General features: G+C 49.1%; 1 protein-coding gene across 1 annotated transcript in view; it reads left to right on the top strand.

Moving 5' to 3' along the window:
- Positions 1-15009: 15009 nt before the first annotated feature.
- The window catches only part of NPTX2 (neuronal pentraxin 2), a 30083-nt gene continuing 19871 nt past the window's right edge, over positions 15010-25221 (top strand). The window contains exons 1-2 of the mRNA XM_060260632.1: positions 15010-15482; positions 24918-25134. Of these exons, the coding sequence (XP_060116615.1) occupies positions 15060-15482; positions 24918-25134 (640 nt within the window). The 5' untranslated portion in view covers positions 15010-15059. The remainder of the gene's footprint in view (positions 15483-24917; positions 25135-25221) is intronic.

Genomic DNA, 25221 nt, shown 5'->3' with positions numbered 1-25221 from the left:
AGCCAGAGCTCTCTTATCTGGGAGAACCGGGTTTGATTCCCCACTCCTCCACTTGCAGCTGCTGGAATGGCCTTGGGTCAGCCAGAGCTCTCTTATCTGGGAGAACCGGGTTTGATTCCCCACTCCCCCACTTGCAGCTGCTGGAATGACCTTGGGTCAGCCAGAGCTCTCTTATCTGGGAGAACCGGGTTTGATTCCCCACTCCTCCACTTGCAGCTGCTGGAATGGCCTTCGGTCAGCCAGAGCTCTCTTATCTGGGAGAACCGGGTTTGATTCCCCACTCCTCCACTTGCAGCTGCTGGAATGACCTTGGGTCAGCCAGAGCTCTCTTATTTGGGAGAACCGGGTTTGATTCCCCACTCCTCCACTTGCAGCTGCTGGGATGGCCTTGGGTCAGCCGTAGCTCTCTTATCTGGGAGAACCGAGTTCGATTCCCCACTCCTCCACTTGCAGCTGCTGGAATGGCCTTGGGTCAGCCATAGCTCTGGCAGAGGTTGTCCTTGAAAGGGGAGTTTCTGTGAGAGCTCCCCTTTCCTCCCAGGGTGTCTGTTGTGGGGGGTGGGGAGGAAGGTAAAAGAAGATTGTGACCGTTCTGAGACTCTGGGATTCATAGTGGAAGGTGGGATATAAATCCAATATTGTCATCGTTGTTGTTGTCGTCGTCGTCGTCGTCGTCGTCGTCGTCATCATCATCATCATCATCATCATCATCATCATCATCATCATCATCAAGATTTGGGTAGCCTGGGCCATCCAGGTGTCAGAAGCTAAAGATATCATGCATAAGTGCTTTTTTTTTTTTACAAAATATTTTGAACAACTGGACCGCTTGTAACTTCCAAGTGCTACAATAATATCTTCAAGAACTTCTGTACTTCCTGTGCACACAAAGAATCTAATTTCCACAGATGTTTGTGCTCCTGAGCTAAAGCATACAACCTTCGCATATGCACTTGTGTGTGGGAAATCTCACCAAGTTACAGCTAACTTGCAGCAACCCTGCAGGGTTTTCAAGGCCAGAGATGACGGACAGAGGGGTTTTCCCGTTTTCTGCCTCTGCATAGCAACCCTGGACTTCCTTGGTGGTCTCTCCTTCAAGTACTAATGAGAGCTGCTCCTATGCAGCTTCGGAGAATGGACAAGACCAGGCTAGCTTTCCAACCGGGTTGGGACACCCTCCTCTGTATCCCTCTGTTAAACAACATTTCCAGTCTTTCTATCCTGGTTCTTTAGGAACAACCTGTTAAAGCTAACCAAGTTTCAAAATTCAGTCACATCCCTGGTGTAATTTCTTGGGGGGGGGGGGGGCTGGGGGGGGGTTGTGTGTCGGAAGGGGTCCTTCTTGCTTCCTTCGACAGCCGCCAAGTTTAATCTTAAATAAAAGTTCAGCGCGGCCTTGTCTATTATTACATTTATTTATTTCCTCCATTTTATATCCTGCCCTGTCCTCCAAGGGGATCAGAAGGACACACAGTGTCTTGACCAGGGCTTCTTTTGTAGCAGGAACTCCTTTGCATTTTAGGCCACACCCCCTGATGTAGCCAATCCTTCTGGAGCTTACAGTAGGCCCTGCACTAAGAGCCCTGTAAGCTCGTGGAGGATTGGCTACATCAGGAAGGTGTGGCCTAATATGCAAAGGAGCTCCTGCTACAAAAAAAAGCCTTGGTCTTGACCAATGCCCCCATCTCTATCTGCTCCACCTGATAGAATTTAAGAGCCACCTTGGGACAAATTCCTTGACTTCTGCAAGGAGGGGAGGATGTGATGAGGGGAAGGACCTCAGCAGAGCACAACACCAGAGAGTCGACCTCCAAAGTAGCCCTTTCTTCTAGGAGAACTGGTCTCTGTAGACTGCAGACGCGTTGTAGTTCCAGGAGATTGGGTTGTTAATTCCAAGTTGGGAAATGCAAGGAAATTTGGGGGTGGGGTATGGGGAAGGGAGGGACCTTAGCAGGGTACAGTACAATACAATCCACCCTCCAAAGCTTCCATTTTTTCCAGAGCAGAGGGGCCAAACTGCGGCTTGGGAGACATGTGTAGCTCTTTCACACGTATTGTGTGGCCCTCAAAGCCCCTGTCAGCTGGCTTGGAGAAAACGTTTGTCTCTTTAAATCACTTCTCTAAGCCCAGCCAGCTGATGGCTTGGAGAATGCATTTAAAGTTAAAGTTGCTTTCTTTCCACCTCCACCTCCCCATCTATTTTCCTTGCTTCCTCCCTCCCTCCCCCTTCCTCCCTCCCTCCCTCCCACCCCCTCCCTTCCTCCCTCCCTCCCTCTTCCCCCTCCCTTCCCCTCCCTCCCTCCCTTCCTTCCTTCCTTCCTTCCTTCCTTCCTTCCTTCCTTCCTTCCTTCCGTCCGTCCGTCTTGAGGCTCTCAAACATCTGACGTTTATTCCATCTGGCTCTCACATTAAGCAAGTTCGGCCAGCTCTGCTCCAGAGGAACTGAGCTCTGTAGTCTAGCACTCAGTTGCAACCTGGGGGGATGGGGTTGCTAGTTCCAGGCTAGGAGATGCCTGAAGATTTGGGGGTGGAGAGTGGGGGGAGTGGGGCTAGGGGAAGGAAGGGACCTCAGTGGGATATAATGCCATGGGGTTCGCCCTCCAAAGTAGCCCTTTCTCCAGGGGGGACTGATCTGTGTATTCAGAAGATGAGTTGCCATGCTGGGGATCTCCAGGCCCCACCTGGAGGTTGGCAACACTGCTCCTCCACTGGTAACACCTTTACTGTGAGTATCAGGGGAGCATCTGTACAGCTTTGTGGCTAAGAACAGGGGGCTCAGCATTACAAATGGGGCATCAAAGGCAGGAAAATGACACCCTCCCAAAAGCCAATGCCATTCCCAGGGAGAACAGCACTCATTTGAAGGCTGCTGAAACTGTCAATGCTAGATTAAAAATTAAAAAATCCATCCTGCCAGCTACGGAGAAGCAAGGGAGTCTGTCAGCCAGCCGTTTGGGTCAGGGGATGTTCAGATCCTCGCGACTGCTGCCGCAAAAGCGCTCTTTCAGAATCTGTTTATCGTGTTGCAAACGAGGCAGACGACTTTCATGAATATGTGTCCCCCTTTCCCTGTTGTGAGCAAAGGAATCGTCTCCTCGGCCCGTCATCGCTGTTAAAACAACCCCGATGAGTACTAACAAAATCAGTGGAAGGAAAAATCTGCTGCTTTTGCTGCCTAATTATCAATGGGGCATCTAAGGTAACAGACTGTGCATATTTGCTTTTAGGGGGTTTTCTTTTCCTTCACCCTCCGCAGTAAAAAAACAACAACAAGCCCAAATAATTGATGCAGGCTGTTTGCACAAAACTGAGATTTATACACTCCTAAGTGCCCAAAGTCACCTGTACTTTTCAGGCCGGGCGTTTCACACCTGTTAATCTCATTAGTGCTGGCGAGAACAAGGCACTCGGTTTTGTTTTTGGCGTTTTTTAAAAACAACAGAGAAGCAAAAGTTGAAAAATGCTGAAGACGACGGGCAGCTAATATTAGACAGCTGACCTGCCTCCGGTCATGTCCTCACCTCCGCAAACTGTTGTGTACGTCTCATAAGCTCTGTGTACGAATTCTTGGCAATTGTATTGACCTTCCCTGCCAAAGCGAAAGACAGAGGGCTTTAATACCAAACAACACTTTGGTCTCAGCACACATATTCAGCCCTAAGGGGTGCAGGGCCAGATTAACAATTAGGCCAAGTAGGCACTAGCCAATGGGCCCCCACACCTTTAGCGGCCCTGGGCCGACTTCCCTCCCCTCCCCCGGTCCCCCCTCTAGGGTTGCCAATCCCCAGGTGGGGGCAGGGGACCCCCACGGTTTGGAGGCCCTCCCCCCGCTTCAGGGTCGTCAGAAAGCGGGGGGAGGGGAGGGAAATGTCTGCTGGGAACTCTATTATTCCCTATGGAGATTTATTCCCATAGAAAATAATAGAGAATTGATCTGCGGGTATCTGGGGCTCTGGGGGGGGGCTGTTTTTTGGGGTAGAGGCGCCAAATTTTCAGTATAGCATCTAGTGCCTCTCCCCAAAACACCCCCCAAGTTTCAAAATTGGACCAGGGGGTCCAATTCTATGAGCCCCAAAAGAAGGTGCCCCTATCCTTCATTATTTCCTATGGAAGGAAGGCATTGAAAAGGTTTGCCGTCCCTTTAAATGTGATGGCCAGAACTCCCTTTGCAGTTCAATGATGCTTGTCACAGCCTTGATCTTGGCTCCACCCCAATGTCTCCTGGCTCCACCCCCAAAGTCCCCAGATATTTCTTGAATTGGACTTGGCAACCCTACCCGCTCCCTTCGCTTGCAGCCCTCCCAGCCTGCACGTGCAGCCAGCAACGGAGCCACTCTTTGCCTGGCGCGGCTGCTGCTGGCGTTGCCACCAAGTTGGCCTCTTCCTGCCTCTCCCCCACAGCTTTTCCTAAGGGGCTTTTGAGAAGGTGCCTGCAGGCTGCAGCGGGGGCCGCGGGCGCTCTGACTCTGAGATAATTTGCAAAGGGACCCCTGAGATTTTGACTGCTTAGGGGCCTCTACAGGGTTTAATCTGGCACTGAAGGGGCGGCGGGCTGGCAAACTGCTCTCCATCCTGTGGCTTAGCATTTACCTCTGCTCACTTGGGTAGGAGTTATCAGACTGGGGCTGGAAGAGTTATATCGGAGAAACCAATGGCAGAATGGTTTTCTGTGGCCCCAGAAGGTAGGACCAGAACCAACGGGTTGAAATTAAATCAAAAGAGTTTCCGGCTCAACTTTAGGAAGAACTCCTGACCATTAGAGTGGTTCCTCAGTGGAACGGGCTTCCTCGGGAGGTGGTGGGCTCTCCTTCCTGGAGGTTTTTCAACAGAGGCCGGAGGGCCATCTGACAGCAATGAAGATCCTGTGAATTTAGGGGGAGGTGTTTGTGAGTTTCCTGCATTGTGCAGGGGATTGGACTAGATGACCCTAGAGGTCCCTTCCAACTCTATGATTCTATGAATTGTCTTTTCCAGTGACTCTTGTCTTTTCATAATGTGACCAGAGTCTGATAGCCTCAATTTGGTAATTTTAGCTTCTAGCTTGATTTGATCTAGAAACCACTGATTGGTCTTTCTGGAAGTCCACAACAGCTGTAAAACTCTCCCCTGATACCACATTTCAAATGAATCAACTTCTTCCTGGCAGCAGGTATAAATGAAGTAAATAAGTAAGAATAGTCCTATATCCTGTGTGCCGGGATTCCCATTTATACAGCATCCGCCTATTGGCTTAAAACTAATCTGGAAACTCCAGCTGGTGCAGAATGCAGTGGTGTGGGTCCTTATGGAGACCACTTAGAGAACATATTCAACCTGTGGTCTAGCAGCAGCAATGGCTCTCCACTGGTTTCCAGATTAAGGTTGTGGTGTTGACTTTAAAGCCCTAAACATCTGTTAACTGCATTGCCTTTGCGGGCAAGCATTTGGCCGGTATTGTATCAACTGCAACTTCAAGATCTGGCCACGTTTGGCTAGCCTGGCTACCTTCCTCCCCCACAACAGACACCCTTTGAGGTGGTGGAGCTGGAGAGGGCTCTCACAGCAGCTGCACTTTCAGGGTGTCTGTTGTGGGGGAGGAAGGGGTAAAGGAGATTGTAGGCCACTCTGAGACTCTGTCCTTGAAAGGGCAGCTGCTGTGAGAGCCCTCTCCAGCCCCACCCACCTCACAGGGTGTCTGTTGTGGGGGAGGAAGGTAAAGGAGATTGTAGGCCGTTCTGAGACTCTGTCCTTGAAAGGGCAGCTGCTGTGAGAGCCCTCTCCAGCCCCACCCACCTCACAGGGTGTCTGTTGTGGGGAGGAAGGTAAAGGAGATTGTAGGCCACTCTCTGTCCTTGAAAGGGCAGCTGCTGTGAGAGGGACGGTGAGGGGAGGGACAGTGGCTCAGTGGTAGAGCATCTGCTTGGGAAGCAGAAGGTCCCAGGTTCAATCCCCGGCATCTCAAAAAAAAGGGTCCAGGCAAATAGGTGTGAAAAACCTCAGCTTGAGACCCTGGAGAGCCGCTGCCAGTCTGAAAAGACAATACTGACTTGGATGGACCAAGGGTCTGATTCAGTAAAAAGGCAGCTTCATATGTATATGTTCAAGCCCTCTCCAGCCCCACCCACCTCACAGGGTGTCTGTTGTGGGGGGAGAAGATATAGGATATTGTAAACCACTGTGTCTCTGATTCAGAGAGAAGGGTGGGGTATAAATTTGCAGTCTTCTTCACTGGCCACTGACTGAGTATTGGGTCTGCTTTAAGGTTCTGATTCTGACATTTAAAGCTTTACATGGCCTTTGACCGACATACCTGCGGGACTGCTTCTCCCCATATGTGCTCCGGAGATCATTACGATCTACCTCGCAACATCTGTTGTCTGTACCTGCCCCGAAGGATGTCTGTCTTGCCTCAATCAGGGTCTGGGCTTTTTCAGCCTTGGCTCTAGCTTGGTGGAATCAGCTCCCTGAAGAGATACAAGCCCTCTCTGACCTACTACCTTTTCGCAGGCCCTGTAAGATGGAGCTCTTCCACTGGGCCTTTGGTTGGGTCAAGGGGTGCCCAAATTCCATCTACTTGGCCTCTCTTGCTGCACTGCTGTCATTCTGATAATGCTATCTTTTTACTTCTGATAATATCATATTCGGGCCAGGCCTCAGATTCAGTGGGAACTCACAGGAGCACAGCTCCTGAATCTTTCTGAGAGTTCCACCTCCTCCTTCTGAGAGTTCCACCTCCTCTTTCTGAGAGTTCCACCTCCTCCTTCTGAGAGTTCCACCTCCTCTTTCTGAGAGCTCCACCTCCTCCTTCTGAGAGTTCTACCTCCTCCTTATGAGGGTTCCACCTCCTTGTCCGTTGAATAGTAGGTGCAGCTGCATAACAATCCCTGGATGAGCTCCACCACTTATTTTTCTACAAAATGACCCCTGCTTTGGGCCAAGAGCTATGTTGATACACTGAGCGTACCTAATTAGGACTGCCGCCTACGCTGTTATGTTATTGTTTTAATGGTTTTATTACACTGCTTTAACGGTTTTAATATGCATCTATTGATTGTGGTTTAAATTATGTTGATCTCCACTCTGAGCCTGCTCATGAGAAAGGGTGGAATATAAGTTAACTAAAATAAAATGAATAAATAAATGGTCTGGGGCCAATACATCTGAGGGACCACCTCTCCTGGTGTGTCCTCCAATGGTTGCTAATAACAGCTTGTTAATGATCCTCAGCCCGAAGGCCATCCAGCTATCCTCAGTCGGGGCCAGGGCCTTTTTGGCCCCAGCCCCCAAACTGGTGGAACATTCTGTCCAATGAGATTTGAAAACAATTTTGCAGGGCCTGTAAGACAGAGTTGTTCTACCAGGCATTTTGGTGTAGTGGTGAAGTGTGCGGACTCTTATCTGGGAGAACCGGGTTTGATCCCCCACTCCTCCACTTGCAGCTGCTGGAATGGCCTCGGGTCAGCCATGGCTCTGGCAGAGGTCCTTGAAAGGACAGCTTCTGTCAGAGCTCTCTCAGCCCCACCCACCTCACAGGGTGTCTGTTGTGGGGGAGGAAGGGAAAGGAGATTGTAGGCTGCTCTGAGACTCTGTCCTTGAAAGGGCAGCTGCTGTGAGAGCCCTCTCAGCCCCACCCACCTCACAGGGTGTCTGTTGTGGGGGAGGAAGGGAACGGAGATTGGAGGCCGTTCTGAGACTCTGTCCTTGAAAGGGCAGCTGCTGTGAGAGCCCTCTCAGCCCCACCCACCTCACAGGGTGTCTGTTGTGGGGGAGGAAGGGAACGGAGATTGTGAGCCGCTCTGAGACTTTGAGATTCAGAGTATAGGGCGGGATATAAATCCAATACCTTCTGCATTTTCTTCAAGCGCATGGTTGAGGATGAGTGGTGGCTTCCACTGTAGACCAGTTCTAGGCCTGCCCTATCGTGCCCTCTAACATGGAACTGCTGGGATTGTTAATTTGAATCTGAACAGTATTTAATTTAACTCTATGTTGATTTTGGATGTTGTGATCCACCCGGAGCCTTACTGCAAAGGGGAGGCTGGGTATAATTTATACATAAATTTAAAAAAACCTGATTTGCTTTATCCTTCCAGAAGCCGTAATCACTCGCTCAAGTTTAGAATGCTGGGAAATTTGACTTTTATCACGTGGGCTTCCTCTGGCTCTGCAGGATTCATTTGCCCCTTTTCTTATTTCTTATTTATTTTTATTCTATTCATTTTGTTTTATTTATATCCTGCCCTCCCCACCGAAGGCAGGCTGAGGGCGGCTCTTGCCTAATAAAACGGAGCCCTTTATTTTAAAGAAAAGTACTCCAGGAGGTTCTTTGTTTGCTCTGCTGGCCAAAGGCTCGACTTCTGACTGCTCATGTCTCATCCTGCCGTGAGAGAGAAACCTCTCCCAGAGAGTTTGTCCTAGCAGACCTCATTGCAGTCTATGGTGGCGTAGTCTGCTAACGAGGCCTCAGTTCTCCAAGAACTGCATTCAGTGTAGGCTGAGTGTGAATAAAAGAAGAAGACGAAGAAGATATTGGATTTATATCCCGCCCTCCACTCCGAAGAGTCTCAGAGCGGCCTACAATCTCCTTTCCCTTCCTCCCCCACAACAGACACCCTGTGAGGTGGGTGGGGCTGGAGAGGGCTCTCCCAGCAGCTGCCCTTTCAAGGACAGAGTCTCAGAGCGGCCTACAATCTCCTTTTCCCTTCCTCCCCCACAACAGACACCCTGAGAGGTGGGTGGGGCTGGAGAGGACTCTCACAGCAGCTGCCCTTTCAAGGACAGAGTCTCAGAGCGGCTCACAATCTCCTTTACCTTTCTCCCCCACAACAGACACCCTGTGAGGTGGGTGGGGCTGGACAGGGCTCTCCCAGAAGCTGCCCTTTCAAGGACAGAGTCTCAGAGTGGCCTACAATCTCCTTTACCTTCCTCCCCCCCACAACAGACACCCTGTGAGGTGGGTGGGGCTGGAGAGGGCTCTCCCAGAAGCTGCCCTTTCAAGGACAGAGTCTCAGAGCGCCCTACAATCTCCTTTCCCTTCCTCCCCCACAACAGACACCCTGTGAGGTGGGTGGGGCTGAGAGGGCTCTCCCAGCAGCTGCCCTTTCAAGGACAGAGTCTCAGAGCGGCCTACAATCTCCTTTCCCTTCCTCCCCCACAACAGACACCCTGAGAGGTGGGTGGGGCTGGAGAGGACTCTCACAGCAGCTGCCCTTTCAAGGACAGAGTCTCAGAGCGGCTCACAATCTCCTTTACCTTTCTCCCCCACAACAGACACCCTGTGAGGTGGGTGGGGCTGGACAGGGCTCTCCCAGAAGCTGCCCTTTCAAGGACAGAGTCTCAGAGTGGCCTACAATCTCCTTTACCTTCCTCCCCCACAACAGACACCCTGTGAGGTGGGTGGGGCTGGAGAGGGCTCTCCCAGAAGCTGCCCTTTCAAGGACAGAGTCTCAGAGCGGCCTACAATCTCCTTTCCCTTCCTCCCCCACAACAGACACCCTGAGAGGTGGGTGGGGCTGGAGAGGGCTCTCACAGCAGCTGCCCTTTCAAGGACAGAGTCTCAGAGCGGCTCACAATCTCCTTTACCTGTCTCCCCCACAACAGGCACCCTGTGAGGTGGTTGGGGCTGGACAGGGCTCTCCCAGAAGCTGCCCTTTCAAGGACAACTCCTACCAGAGCTATGGCTGACCCAAGGCCATGCCAGCAGGTGCAAGTGGAGGAGTGGGGAATCAAACCCGGCTCTCCCAGATAAGAGTCCGCACACTTAACCGCTACACCAGACTGGCTCTCCAAAACTATCGCATTGGTATAATCTGTGCCGTTTGCACTTTTGATGGATTGCACTTTTTCCATTTTTTGAGACTCAAGAAGAAGAAGGGAAAAAACCCAAACAAACTCCAGTGCAACTGAGGTAGGAAATATTTGTTATTGTTCCTATCAGGTTACAGGAGACCTGGGGACCCCAGAGGGTTTTCAAGGCAAGAGGTGTTCAGGGTCAATTTGCCATTGCCTGACTCTGCGTGGGACCTTCCAAAAACTAGCCAGAATTGACCCTGCTTAGCTTCCCAGTTGGGGCAAGATCCAGGTCAGGGTAAGAAACAAGCCAATTAGGAAGGTAGAACCAGGAGGTTCAGGAGTAGAGCAGGTCAGTAGGGTTGCCAACTCCAGCTTCCTGGAGCTTTGGAGGCAGAGCCTAGAGAAGGCCCTTAGGATACATAAGAAAGGCAAACAGTTAATTGTATATTAAAAATTACAAATGACAGATCGTCCGTGCTGACAAATACACTGTGCTGCACTTCAAACTAATATACAATGAAAATGTTGCACCTAAGGCACTCTCTGCAGTGAGAATGTCACTCATATATCAAAGGCAATGAAGAATTAAATGAGCCAGTTTGGTGTAGCGGTTAAGTGCGCAGGCTCTTATCTGGGAGAACCGGGTTTGATTCCCCACTCCTCCACTTGCAGCTGCTGGAATGGCCTTGGGTCAGCCATAGCTCTGGCAGAGGTAGTCCTTGAAAGGGCAGCTGCTGTGAGAGCCCTCTCCAGCCCCACCCACCCCACAGGGTGTCTGTTGTGGGGGGGAAGATAAAGGAGACTGGAAGCCACTCTGAGATTCTGGGTGGAGGGCAGAATATAAATCCAATGTCGTCTTCTTCTTCTTCTTCTTCTTCTTCTTCTTCTTCTTCTTCTTCTTCTTCTTCTTCTTCTTCTTCTTCTTCTTCTTCTTCTTCTTCTTCTTCTTCTTCTTCTTCTTCTTCTTCTTCTTTTTCTTCTTCTTCTTTAGTGGTCACCTTCCAAAGCAGCTATTTTCTCTGGGGGAACTGATCTCTGTATTCTGGAGATGAGCTGTAATTCTGGGAAAACTTCAGGCTTCACCTGGAAGTTGGTAAACCTAACGAGGAGAGAGAGAGCCCTGGAAAAGAACATAAGAGAAGCTATGTTGGATCAGGCCAATTTCCCATCCAGTCCAACACAGTGGCCCAAAAACCAGGTGCTATCAGGAGGTCCACCAGTGGGGCCAGAACACTAAAAGCCCTCCCACTATGCTCCCCCAAGCACCAAGAGTACAGAGCATCACTGCCCCAGAGTTCCAACAATACACTGTGGCTAATAGCCACTGTTGGACCTCTGCTCCATATGTTGATCCAATCCCCTCTGGAAGCTGTCCATGCTTGTAGCTGCCACCACCTCCTGTGGCAGTGAATTCCTTGTGTTAATCACCTTTGGGGGAAGAAGTACTTCCTTTTATCCGTTCTAACCAGACTGCTCAGCAATTTCATTGAATGCCCACGAGTTCTCGTATTGTGAGAAAGGGAGAAAAGTCCTCCTTTCTCTACCTTCTCTATCCCATGCGTAATCTTGTAAACCTCTATTATGTCACCCCCCAGTTGACGTTTCTCCAAGCTGAAGAGCCCCGAGCAATTCTTCATAGGAAAAGGCAATGCCCAAGCCTGCGTTAGCCCTGCTCCAAAGGAAGGTGGGTGGCTAGACCCATCCCTCACCCCATAGTGAAGCCCCAGGTGAGTTTAGCCCATTGGTAGCCAGGGTGAGGCCACGGGAATGCATCTTCTTCTTCCCACTGCAAACTCTCCTTCTCTGCACTCCAATCCAATCACACCTTTACTGGCACAACGAAAAGAGATATACAGAGACTTGTCAACCAAACAACAATCAAATATGTCTGCTCAAAGCATAAAAGGCTAAAATAAGATTAAGATCACAATAAAACCTGCTTAGAATAATTTTTGGCAATTTCAGCCAAGAATCTGGCAACAGCTTTTGTGATATCGATTATGTTGTCATTTAATAGGAAATGGCAATCAATCCTATTTTCTTAAATGTAGGACGGTAAGGAAAGACTATCTGACAGAACCTTCCAGAGATTAGTATACAGTTGGCAGTTCAATAAAATACGCTGGATGGAATCCGGCGAGCTTGACCCGCATAGACAATGTCTCTCGCTAAAGGGGGCTGGAAGAAATCTCTCATAGAGAACATTGGAGGGAAATGCATTCATCCTAGCCAGTATAAAAGCTCTCCGATGTTGTGGATTATCTAGTTCAGATAAATATTTGGCCATTTTCCTGGCCGTTTGATCAAGTCTAAGCGAGGCAGGAGAGCAAGTATAAAATCGGACAGGGCACAGTTTATGAGATTCTAGTTCTAAGATTCTCTGTTTGATAAATCTAAAATTATAAGATTAAATTCCCACGTGTTTGAGCTTCGACATGATTCCATCTTGTCAAGCGGAATTATAAGGGTCTCTTTTTAGGTGGTTGAGCAAGCTAGCTGGTTCAGCCCTATAAAATATCTGTAACCAATATTTAAAAGTTAGAGTCCAAGCTTTTGTTTCTGAACAGATTACAAAATAAGAAACACAGTTGGGGATTCCTAAAAGTTGTCACAGAAATGCAGCCTGAATATTTTCTATTGTTTGGTTCAGAGCATTAATCCACAGAGGGATACCATACAAAAGTTGTGATAGTGTTTTAGCATTAAAAGCTCTGATTGCAGCAGGAAAACATTGGTTACCTTTTAAATAATAAAACTGTTTAATTTGAGATGAAGAACAACTAGCTATCTTTATTATTCTGTCATGGTGAACTGCCCATTTGAGTTTGTAATTAAAGGTTAAGAACATAAGAGAAGCCATGTTGGATCAGGCCAATGGCCCATCCAGTCCAACACCCTGTGTCACACAGTGCCCAATATATATACTGTGGCTAATAGCCACTGATGGACCTCTGCTCCATTTTTTTATCCAATCCCCTCTTGAAGCTGGCTATGCTTGTAGCTGCCACCACCTCCTATGGTAGTGAATTCCACATGTTAATCACTCTTTGGGTGAAGAAGTACTTCCTTTTATCCGTTTTAAACCGACTGCTCAGCAATTTCATTGAATGCCCATGAGTTCTTGTATTGTGAGAAAGGGAGAAAAGGACTTCTTTCTCTGCTTTCTCCATCCCATGCATAATCTTGAAAACCTCTATCATGTCACCCCGCAGTCGACGTTTCTCCAAGCTAAAGAGCCCCAAGCGTTTTAACTTTTCTTCATAGGGAAAGTGTTCCAAACCTTTAATCATTCTAGTTGCCCTTTTCTGCACTTTTTCCAATGCTATAATATCCTTTTTGAGGTGCGGTGACCAGAATTGCACACGGCATTCCAAAGGAGACCGTACCACCGATTTATACAGGGGCATTACGATACTGGCTGATTTGTTTTCAATTCCCTTCCTCATAATTCCCAGCATTATGCCCAAATATTTAAAGCATTTGGATTGTTCAGTTTCCTGCTTGCCTATATATCATTTTTTTGTGGCCGCTAACTGTTAGAAAAGACCACAACCTTCGATTTGGAATAGTTTATAGCAAATGAGTTAAGCTGGCACTCATGGCTCACGTCTGCCCTCCGGTTGGATTTGGGGTTTGCCTTGGCATCTTGCTGGGGGTGAAGCATCGGTGATGACTGGGGAAGGCAATGGCAAAGCACCCCGTAAAAAGTCTGTCAAGAAAACATCATGATGTGACATCTCCCCATGGGTTGGCAATGACTCAGTGCTTGCACAGGGGACTTCCCCTTTTCTTTTACCAACAGGGGTGGTCCCAGTGGCCATTGGCCATCTGGGACTCTTCCCAGTGGCCTCAATGGCCAATCCGCTGCCTGTGATATGGTTGTACCTAAAGAAACAGCAATTGTTGTATGTCTACCCGGTTGTTAAAGGTAACAAGCGTGGGGACAAACAGCTTCCATGGATTTTGCATTGTGAAATGTGTTTACCCCTCCTGTCTGCACTTTACATTTTATGCTGTACACTTACGTAACACTGAAACTCCCTATTTGCCAAGCAGTTCTTAAGGAAAGGGAAGAAAATTTAAAACTTCCCTCAGGCTATGTTCCACTTAAAAGATGTGCACTTTAATTGACTGGAGACAGCTGTAGTTTCATGAGGACCAGGTAAGAGACCCTGGACTTCCTTGGTGGTCTCCCATCCAAGAACTAAACCTGGGCCAACCCTACTTAGTTTCCCACATTTGAGGAGACTTCACTGGACTAGTCCAGGCAATCCAGATAAAGGATCTGGATTGGTACTTCTGTTTGAAGAAGAAGAAGAAGACTGCAGATTTATACCCCGCCCTTCTCTCTGAATCAAAGTCTCAGAACGGCTCACAATCTCTTTTATCTCCTTCCTCCACAACAGACACCCTGTGAGGCAGGTGGGCCTGAAAGGGCCCTCACAGCTGCTGCCCTTTCAAGGACAACTCCTACAAGAGCTATGGCTGACCGAAGGCCATTCCAGCAGCTGCTAGTGAAGGAGTGGAGAATCAAACCCGGTTCTCCCAGATAAGAGTCTGCACACTTAAAAAGTGTACTGAAAGTTTCCTACAACTCTTTCTAAGGGGTGCTCTTCCACTCAAATGGGGGCTTAAAGCCTCCAATTTAATTCTTTTCCCTGTGTTGATGAGTCTGAGTTCAGTCTCCATATGATTACAAACAAAGCTTTAATGTTATCATAGAAAGAACGCTAAAAATATCCACACACATTCTAGTAAAAAAAACCCCTCCCCCAAATTCTCCAGGATTTTCCCGCCCTGGAGTTGGCAAGCTCTTAAGCGAGTTGCGCACGGACTTCGGCGTCGGTGCGCGCGCTGTGGCTCCCTTTCTTTTCATACTTTCCCCGGGCGGGTTCCGCAGCCAATGAGGAGGCTCCTTTCTCGGCCCTCCCCATCTTTTACTCTGCCCCCCCCCACTTGGGGGCGTGTAGGGCGAGCGCGCAGCCAACCAGCGCCGGGCTGGCCCCTCCCGGCTCTCCCCTCCCTTCTCGGCTCAGCCCTTTTAAGGAGGCTCCCGGGCAAGGAGCCCGACAGGCGAGCGAGGAGTCGCCTTTGGCTTGGCTGGCCGATGCTTTGCGAGGGGTTGGGGGGGCCAGAGAGCCACCGCAGCCCCCTGTCGGCCATCGAGGGGGGCGGTCCGTGTCCCCCCCCTCAGCCCTTGTGTCCCGATCCCGCGGAGTGAAGCGCACCCCGCCGCCCGCCCTGCCCGCCTCATGCTGAGCCGCCCCGCCGCCCAGTGAGCCCGAGGCATGGTGCCCGTCTTGGCCGGGCTGGCCTTGGCCTGGTGGGGGGCGTGGGGGGCCCAGACGGAGGCCCCCCCGGGCGGCGGCCGCTTCGTCTGCACTTCCCTGCCGCTGGACGCCGCCTGCCCGCTGCCCGCCCCGCCGGGGGGCGGCCTGGCCCCCGAGGAGGAGCTGAAGGCGGCGGTGCTGCGCTTGCGGGAGACCATCCTCCAGCAGAAGGCGACGCTGGGCCAGCAGCGGGAGGCTATCCGCGAGCTCACCGCCAAGCTGGGCCGCTGCGAGGGCGGCCCCGACGGCAAGGGCGGCGTTTGGAGGAAAGAGGGCAAAGGGAAGGACACCATGGGCGACCCGCCCCGAGACCCCGGCCAAATCATCGACCAGCTCAGCCGCACCATGCAGACCCTCAAGGACCGCCTGGAGAACCTGGAGGTGAGCCGCTCTCCACGGTGCTGAAGCCTGCCCGGCCCAGCTGAACCCCGGCGGGGAAGGGGGCAGGCGCTGTCCACGGTGCTGAAACCTGCCCCGGCCCCGCTGAACCCCGGCGGGGAGGGGGACAGGCGCTCTCCACGGTGCTGAAACTTGCCCGCGTCCCTGCCTTTAGCGGCCAACACCAGCGGGGAGTGGGGCAGACGCTGTCCCCGGTACTGAAACCTGCCCGGGGCTGCTGCCCTTGGTGACCGACCCCGACGGAGAGGGGGACGAGGCGCTGTCCCCGGTGCTGAAACCTGCAGGGCCCTCCTGTCCTTTGCCCGGAACCCCGGTGGGGAGGAGGCCAGGCGTTGTCCCCCGGTGCTGAAACCTGCCCTTGGGGATGAGGGAAGAGTCAGAGTCCAGATCTGGGGGGGTAGTCTCGGTTAGTGTTGCTCAAACTTTGGCGCAGGGTGACCCACTGGTCCTCATTTACTAAGTATGGCGACCCAGTTGTGTGTGTTAAGTGCTGTCGGGATGGTTTGGACACAAGTGTAGCACACTTCCTGACAGTTAGAGCGGTTCCTCAGTGGAACAGGCTTCCTCGGGAGTGGGTGGGCTCTCCTTCCTTGGAGGTTTTTAAACAGAGGCTAGATGGCCATCTGACAGCAGTGAAGATCCAGTGGATTTAGGGGGAGGTATTTGTGAGTTTCCTGCACTGTGCAGGGGGTTGATGACCCTGGAGGTCCCTTCCAACTCTATGATTCTATGACCAGACTAGGCAAATTTGTTTGTATAGATATATTGATGAGACATGACACATGTGTACGCTTCCAGCTTATGGCAACCTCATGGATGAATGATCTTCAGGACATCCTAGCGTTAACAGTCTTGTTCAGGTCTTGCAAACTGAAGGCCATGGCTTCCTTGATGGAGTCCATTCCTCTCATGTTGGTCTTCCTTTCTTCCCTTTGACTTTTCCTAGCATTATTTTCTTTCCTGGTGACTCTTGTCTTCTTATAGTGTGGCCAAAGTATGAGCCTCATTTTAGTGATTTTAGCTTCTAGGGAGAATTCAGGGTTGATTTGATCGAGAATTCACTGATTTCTCTTTGTGGCAGTCCATGGTGTTCTGTAAATCTCTCCTTCAGCACCACATTTCGAATGTATTAATCCCCCTTGAGCAAAGCCCAAATGGATGACAACTGCAAAAACATGGAAGCCCCTTTTTGCAGGCTTTGGTGATGTAAAGTGTTGTTGAGACGTAGTTAACCTAAGCTGTTCCCATAGGATTTTCATGACAAGATATATTCAGAGGTGACCTGGAGTATTGTGTTCAGTTTTGGGCACCACATTTTAAGAAGGATATAGACAAGCTGGAACGGGTCCAGAGGAGGGCGACAAAAATGGTAAGGGTTTGGAGACCAAGTCCTATGAGGAAAGGTTGAAGGAGCTGGGGATGTTTAGCCTGGAGAGGAGGCGGCTGAGAGGTGATATGATCACCATCTTCAAGTACTTGAAGGGCTGTCATCTAGAGGATGGTGTGGAATTGTTTTCTATGGCCCCGGAAGATAGGACCTGAACCAATGGGTTGAAATTAAATCAAGAGAGTTTCCAGTTCAACATTAGGAAGAACTTCCTGACCGTTAGAGCGATTCCTCAGTGGAACAGGATTCCTCGGGAGGTGGTGGGCTCTTCTTCTTTGAAGGTTTTTAAACAGAGACTAGATGGCCATCTGACAGCAGTGAAGATCCTGTGAATTTGGGGGAAGGTGTTTGTGAGTTTCCTGCATTGTGCAGGGGGTTGGACTAGATGACTCTGGAGGTCCCTTCCAACTCTATGATTCTTCTTCTTCTTCCTATCCAAATGCTAACTAGGGCCAATCCTGCTTAGGTTTTAAGAGCTGATGAGGTTGGCCTAGCCAGGGCCATCCAGGACAGGGCTTCCTGTTTTTGGACCAACAGGCTGGGAAAGGCTCCCCTGGGTGCTCTGTGGGAAGTAAAGCTAGAAACCGCAAACAAAAGGATGGGCAGCAGTGTTCCCTCTTAGCTGAGTTAGTGTGAGCTAGCACACAGTGTTTTAGCCTCTGGCTCACACATTTTTGTCTTAGCTCAGGAAAAAATGCACCCAGAGCAAGCTAATTGACGCAGCAGCTCACGACTTTAATGTCAGAATCTCTCCAAGTAAAATTTTTGCTCACTACACTCTACAGCTTAGAAGGAGTTTTGGTGGGCAGAGCCTCTTCCTCCACTGCACGAGGTAACATGACTAGAGCATATTGGGATTTTTTAAATTCTCTCCCATTTGGGACCCTTTCTCATGACATCGTTTAAAGCGTCCTAAAGCGTGAAAGATTGCGTATTCTCCTGTTGCCCGTGATTGTTCACATACCCACACTTTAGTATAGAGAAAAGCGATGCAAGATGTGACAGATCTGTGACATTTCTATGCCGAGCCTGAGTTTTGCACATATGTGCAGTATGTGTGGAGATATATTCATATGCAACATATACTGGACAATATGGGTGAAAATAGATGCACCCCATCTGGCACTTAATGCATCTTGTGTTGAGCTAAACCCACAAAAGCAAAAGTCACAATAAATCTGTTCGACTCTAAGGTGCTGCAAGGTTATTTCTTATGATAGGGAAAGGTGTGCTGAGGCTACTTAATGGGCGGTAAGAAAAAGAAGAGTCTGCCAATAAAACTTTTCTCCCACCATTTGCTCTAAGGAAACATCCCAGTCAACTCACATGCAAGCAGATGCAAAATTTTTAGAAGGCTGGGTTGTTGTTTTTTTGTGTGTGGGGGGGAGAGGGGTGTCAGTATTCTGGCCAATATACATTTACGATCAAATCAGTGAATGTTTGATACCCTTCAGCACTCTGGACAGCGATAGCACCATCTCTATTCTGTGCAGCGCCTAGCTGGCTGATATATCAGTACCAAGGACTAGTTGGAACAGCTGTATTGGGCTGGGTAATACCCCTCACCACCTGGCTGGCCCAGTCTAGCCTGATCTTGTCAGAGCTCGGAAGCTAAGCGGGTTTGTACTCAGATGGGAGACCATCAGGGAAGTTCAGGGTCGCTACAGAGAGGCAGTCAAGAGCAAACCACCTCTGTCCATCTCTTGCCTTGAAAACACTGCAGGGTCTCCTTAAGTCAGCTTTTTTCTCCTGTCAGAAGCGTCCATAACCTTATAAATGTGGCTCTACAAAGGGAGGTGGGGGAGGAAATAGACTGTTGTCTGTATCCAGAGAGTCGTGCCAGGTATTTTGGTTTCCCGTCTGCCGAGTTAACAGCGCTGCTCATGGTTTTATTACTGAGTTACTGGCCTTTGGAGTGTTCTTCATTATATTCCCACCTCTCTCCTTTCTTTCGTGTGCACGGATGGGTAATGCTTCTTAACCGCCCCTCTCTTCTTCTAGGCAGCTGTAGGCACTTTGCTCTCCCCTCCCCGGGGGACTTCTGTCACTCGCTAAATATATATGTAATAGACTACCAGGGGTGCAATTAGCAGAGTTGCAACCCAGTGGGTGACAGGAATAAACAAGCACGCTTTCCCGGAATCTCTATAGTGACATTCTCATCTCCTCTTTTCACGACGACGCAGCTTGTGTTTTGAATGAAACTTGTTCCCAAAGTTCTCTGGAAAAGATCACTCATTCCCCGCCCCCTTCCAGGCATGGGAGAGGTTGGAAGTCAGAGGACTGGGTTTGCAAACGCTAGTTTTCAGAGAGATGATCCGATCCATATTGCGTGGCTGACTTTGGCCTGTGGGAAAATCTTTTGCAACAAGTAAAGTTTCCAGACCTGGGTTTTAGTTGCCCATGCGTTAAAGTCCCCCCCACTGGGAACACAAAAAAGAACAGATGCTCTATATGTTGTCTTCCAAGAAAATGGATCGAGAGGGGATTTGTGAGGTTTTATTTTCCTGATTTGTTGTTTTCAGGGCTCCCCCCCCCCCACTTAATCTGTTCCAGGACAAAGAGCGCGGTTGCAGTGTAGCGTAGACATCACAGATCATAAGATGTGGGCATATGGGGCCACAAGAGAGCTTTTGGTCTAAAAGAATAGGCATGTTTTGCTGAGAACCAGGAAAGATGTTAAGAATGAAAACACACAACCCGATCAAGGGGAAAAAAAAGAATGAAAACAGAGGGAACATTCCGGCTATACCTCTCTTCTTTGACTGCTTGCTAATGTATAATTATTCACAGCGTGGTGCATTTGCTCTCTTAGTCCAGCTGCCTTCTTGGCAGACAGAATTTAAAATCTTTTTTTTTTTAAGCGATCAATGCAAAAGTAATCAATCTGTTTGGAACAGCTCTTGGCAATTGCTACAGCGTTGCCACCACAGACTGGGGAAATCTCACCCTGATAAAATATTGACGATGATGCTTATTGAGACTGAACATCTAATAAGGAGACTTTTTCTTATCGGAACCTCCCCCCCCCCCCTTGCATTGTCAATAATGTAGTGCCAGTAACTTAGAAATCTTGGACATGATCTTTCATCAGCCGTAAAAATGTGTGTGCTTATGGGTTTGTTCTGCGGTGTATCTGATGAATTGAGTTCGGACTGTTGAGAGCTCCTGACGGAATAAACCTTGTGAGTCTTTAAGACACTAGCGGTGGCACTGATAAGTGTCTTGATCTGATGTAATTTCATTTGGCTTTGCTGGATCTTAATTGTCATGGGGGCTGACTATTGCCTGACCTAGCACAGGTAAAGAAAGAGATACGATCTTCGCGGGATGCGGGTTGTAGAGATATTTCTGCTCCGAAATCATGATGCACAAGGTTTCAGACACCGTGGTTTGATCAAATGCCGGTCCGTTGGGATGTCTGAATGCGGAGAATCCAGCCAATCAGGGCTTGTTGTTTGGCATCCAAACCAGGAGTTCAAACGAAGCTCTCTAGCTCAGGGGTGTCGAACTCATTTGTTATGAGGGCCGGATCTGACACAAATGAGACCTTGTTGGGCCGGACCATGTTGGGCATATGGGGTGTACCTATTTAAGATTGTGTACGTGTGCCTATTTAAGATTACATAGCAGAGAGATAAACTTTATAAAGGACATAGACAAACACAAGTAAAGATTTAAAAAAAACCACAAACTTAAAACATGCTTAAAACATTAGCACTCGGTCTTAAAGGTGCTTTCTTTGTATCTCTCCCATGGAATCCAGGGAACTGGGGAAAGGAAGCTCTGGCTCTTTCCTTCCTTCCTCAGGGGACCAGGAGGGGAGGAGCCTCAGCCAACAGAAGGAAGAGAGGTTTTGCTCTGTAGCTGCTGTGCAATTGAGCGAGCCTGGCAAAATAACCTGTCATGCAGAAGGAAGCAAGATATAGAGAGAAGGAAGCAGATGGCAGCCAGTTGGTCAGGGGTCTGACAGGAGCCCTCCGGGGGCCTGATTTGGCCCCTGAGCTGCATGTTTGACACCCCTGCTCTAGCTGGTTGGTTAACTGCAGTTTGCATGACCTGCAGTTGGGTGTGATGTCTGCCTTTTTAAACCACTGTTTGCTGAGTAGTTTCAGAGGTGAGCCATGTTGGTCTGCAGTTGAACAGCTAGATTCGAATCCAGAAGCACCTAAAAGACCAAACGCTTTTGGGAACAGAAGCTTTGTTTGCTGAATAGTTTCAGAGGGTAGTCATGTCAATTTGCAGGAGAATAGTTCAATATGAGCCCACCTTAGAAATCAGGGCTTGTTTTGTAGCAGGAACTCCTTTGCATCTCAGGCCACGCCCCCCTGATGTAGCCAATCCTCCTGGAGCTTACAGTAGGCCCTCTAAGAAGAACTGTGGAAGCTCCAGGAGGACTGGCTACATCAGGCGGGCGTGGCCTGAGATGCAAAGGGGCTTCTGCTACAAAAAAAAAAAAAAGCCCTGAACAAGATTTTCTGTGTAAAAGCTTTTGTGAGTCAAGAGAGTTTGTGGAGTACCAGCTCTGTTTACCTGGCCAAAAGGACCACAGTCTGGGGAAGATCACCTCCTACACCCAGCAGAATTTGCCCGCAAACCAGGATTCCTTACTGACATACGATAGGCTGAACAGAATTTTGGCCTCAAAACCTAGCTTGTTGGTTGACAGGCTTTTGTTGCAGTGTTTGAATGCAGCCATTTGTAAGTAATGCCTCAGCTGGAGAGGGGTTTGTAATGTTCCCAATCTGAAGCCCTTGTTCCTAGATGGTTCTCCCTTTAGAATACTGAATACCTTTCAGGGTAACCTGGTTTTGGGGCTATATACACACTTCTGGCCACTCTGACCACAGAGAAAATAGAGATTTTTGACCTCTGCCTGTTACCCATTGTTTAAAAAGAATTGGTCACAATCCAAGGCATATGCTACAGACATAAAGCTTTCCCTCTTGCAAAGAATGCTTTCTACTCCTTGGAGATTTTTGCCTGAGGTTTGGGGCTGCCCGGAGACCTCCTGCTCCCTTTTGGACTCCATTGGACCCTGCAGAGCATTCTGTAGCTCAGTCCCATCACCATGAAGTGCCCCTTCTGCCTGACGCTTCTCAAAAGCCACTTTCAAAAGCAGCCCTGGAAAAGGAGGCAGACACTCAATTGAGGCCAGCAGTTTTATCCGGGCATCAGAGTGGGATTAGTGAGGCTGATGAGGCTGATGGAGACTGAAGTTTGATTTCATAATAGCTTCCTTCCTTCCTCCCTCCCTCCCTCCTTTCCTCCCTTTCTTCCACCCTCCCTCCTTTCCTTCCTCCCTCCTTTCCTTCTTCCCTCCCTTCCTTTCTTCCTTCGTCCCTCCCTCCCTTCCTTCCTTTCTCCCTCCGTTTCCTCCCTCCCTCCTTTTCTTCCTCCCTTCCTCCCTCCCTCCTCCATCCCTCCCTTTCCTCCCTTTTTTCCCTCTCTCCTCCCTCCTCCTTTCCTTTCCTTTCCTTTCCTTTCCTTTCCTTTCCTTTCCTTTCCTTTCCTTTCCTTTCCTTTCCTTTCCTCCCTCCCTCCCTCCTTTCCTTCCTTCCTTCCTTCCTTCCTTCCTTCCTTCCTTCCTTCCTTCCTTCCTTCCTTCCTTCCTTCCTTCCTTCCTTCCTCCCCCCCTCCCTCCTTCCCTCTCTTTCTCCCCCTCCCTTCCCCTTCCTCCGCCTCCCTCCCCATCCAGTCACAGCTGATTTATGGTAACGCCATGATGTTTCCAAGGCAAGAGCTGTTCAGGGGCAGTTTGCCATTGCCTGCCTCTGTGTCCTGACTCTAATAGTCCTTGGTGGTCTCCCACCTGGATACTAGGCAGGACTAACCCTGCTTAGTGCCTAAAGTCTGACAAGATCAGCCTAGCCTGAACTATCAAGGCCAGAGAAATGGCGTTTCTACGCTGGAATGGTTAATTTCAGAAGCCAGCTCTGTTTTGATTTGTCCGAAAAAGGTGCATTGGATGATAATAATAATAATAATATAATAATAATTTTTTATTTCTATCCCGCCCTCCCCGCCGGAGCAGGCTCAGGGCGGCTCACAACATAAAATGCACAGTACATCAGTTATACTTATAAAAACATGGTTAAAACAAATTATAAATTATTAAAATTAACATTAACAATATGGCGTTATAAATATTAAATCTTCAATGGGATTCAGTAAATAAAAAGCATTTTCAGCAGTATTCCTAGCTTTATCACTAGTTGAAGGCCATCTTGAAGAGGTGAGTCTTGCAGGCCCTACGGAATTGATCTAAGCATCGTAGGGCCCTCACCTCCTCAGGGAGTTGATTCCACAGTAGTGGAGCTGTGACAGAGAAGGCCCGATCCCGGGTGGCCTTCAATCTGGCCTCCCTTGGCCCAGGGACATTCAGCTGGTTTTTCCCAGATGACCTCAGTGCTGATGCATGCACTAATTTCTTCACTTTTTTGCTTAATGCATTTCACTACATTGACTGGTTGCATTATTGCAGTCAGACAAAATGGCTACCCCACCTGATTGTGTTGTTGTTATTATGTATTATCACAGTCAGATATTTGACTGGTAGACGGTGTCCTGAATTTCAAGATCTAGCCAAGTTCTTGGGAATTACAGAGGTTTCTTTGCAGGATTTTTCCTCTTCTAAGCAATGCTGACTCAGATGACAATTGGCTTCTTCTCCCAGAGGTGCTCTAACTCTATTAGCAGGTCTTGGCATTTTGTGATCTTCTCCTATTCTTTCTTTTCTGTTCTCCTGTCTCTTGGGATTGCAGTGTCAATGATCCAAATCCTTATAATTTCCCCCCCTACAATTGTGATATCAGGGGTGTTATGTTCTGGGCGTTTATCTGTTTGTAATCAGAAGTACCAAGTAAGCTTTGTTTCATCCTTCTCCATGATCTTTTTCTTCTTATTATTATTAATCATCAGTTAACCCATAAAATGACTTTCTCTTCCCTTTCCCATTCACCATACTTGCAAAGGGACCGTGGCTCAGTGGCAGAGCATCCGTTGTCAGGCAGAAGGTCCCAGGTTCAATCCCCAGTAGCATCTCCAGTTAAAAGGACTGGGCAGGAAGCGATGGCAAAGACCTGGAGAGCTGGAGAGCTGCTGCCAGTCTGAATAAGCAATCTTGGCTCTGATTCAGTCGAAGGCGGCTTCATCCGTTTGTCTATTCATGCAGAAGGCTCTGGGTTCAATTCACAGCATCTCCAGTTAAAAGGGAAAGGGAGTAGGTGACGTGAAGGACCTCGGGCTGCGACCCCGGAGAGCTGCTGCCAGTCAGGTCAATACTGACCTTGATGGACTGACCTCCAGGGCTTTTTTTGTAGCAGGAACTCCTCTGCATATTAGGCCACACATCCCTGATATAGCCAATCCTCCAAGAGCTTACAGGGCTCTTTTTACAGGGCTTGCTGTAAACTCTTGGAGGATTGGCTACATCAGGGGTGTGTGGCCTAATATCAGGGGTGGAATTCTAGCAGGAGCTCCTTTGCATATTAGGCCACACACCCCTGATGTAGCCAATCCTCCGAGAGCTGACAAGGCTCTTTTTTGTAAGCTCTTGTAGGATTGGCTACAGCAGGGGCGTGTGGCCTAATATGCAAAGGAGCTCCTGCTAGAATTCTACCCCTGCCTAATATGCCAAGGAGTTCCTGCTACAAAAAAAGCCCTGTTTGACCTGGATGAGCTTGATGCTTTGCTTCAGAATAAGGCAGCTTTGTGTAGGTTTAAAGTCCTCTGAGGGCTACAGCCACAGTTTCTGTTCTAACTCAGGATACGTACTCCGAAGCTGGCTTGCAGGGCATTATATAACTCAGACGCAGGCGCTGGCAAGCCACCTCTGAATGTCACAGGCCTTGAAAACCCTATGGGGTTACCGTAAGTTGACTGCGACGATGTAAAAACAAAGCAAAAAGAAACCAAGGTGGCATTTGTGCATGTTTTAATAGGAAATTGGCTTAATGGTATCTAAGAAATGGTGGTTGTCACCCTCAGCAGCGGTGCATGATGTAGTTTCCCTCTCTCCCCTCTTGCAGCATCAACTCCGCTCCAACGTGTCCTACGCCGCTCTCCCTGTTGATCTCCGAGAGATGCTTCAAAAGAGACTGGGAGAGCTGGAGCGCCAGCTTCTCAGCAGAGTGGCTGAGCTGGAGAACGAGAAATTTCTCCTGCACAACGAGACTTTCTCGCATCGGCAAAGGACCGAGGCGGCCTTGAACGCGCTGTTGGAAAGAGTGTCTGAGCTGGAGAGAGGTAACTGCGAAGGCTGATTAGCACTCTTTTTAGAAATGTTGCTGTTTAGAAAATACTTTACCCTCCCCTTTCCTTCTGGGATGATAT

Source organism: Heteronotia binoei, chromosome 20, assembly GCF_032191835.1.
Source record: "Heteronotia binoei isolate CCM8104 ecotype False Entrance Well chromosome 20, APGP_CSIRO_Hbin_v1, whole genome shotgun sequence".
Lineage (NCBI taxonomy): Eukaryota > Metazoa > Chordata > Lepidosauria > Squamata > Gekkonidae > Heteronotia > Heteronotia binoei.
This window is presented reverse-complemented; position numbering and strand designations above follow the sequence as displayed.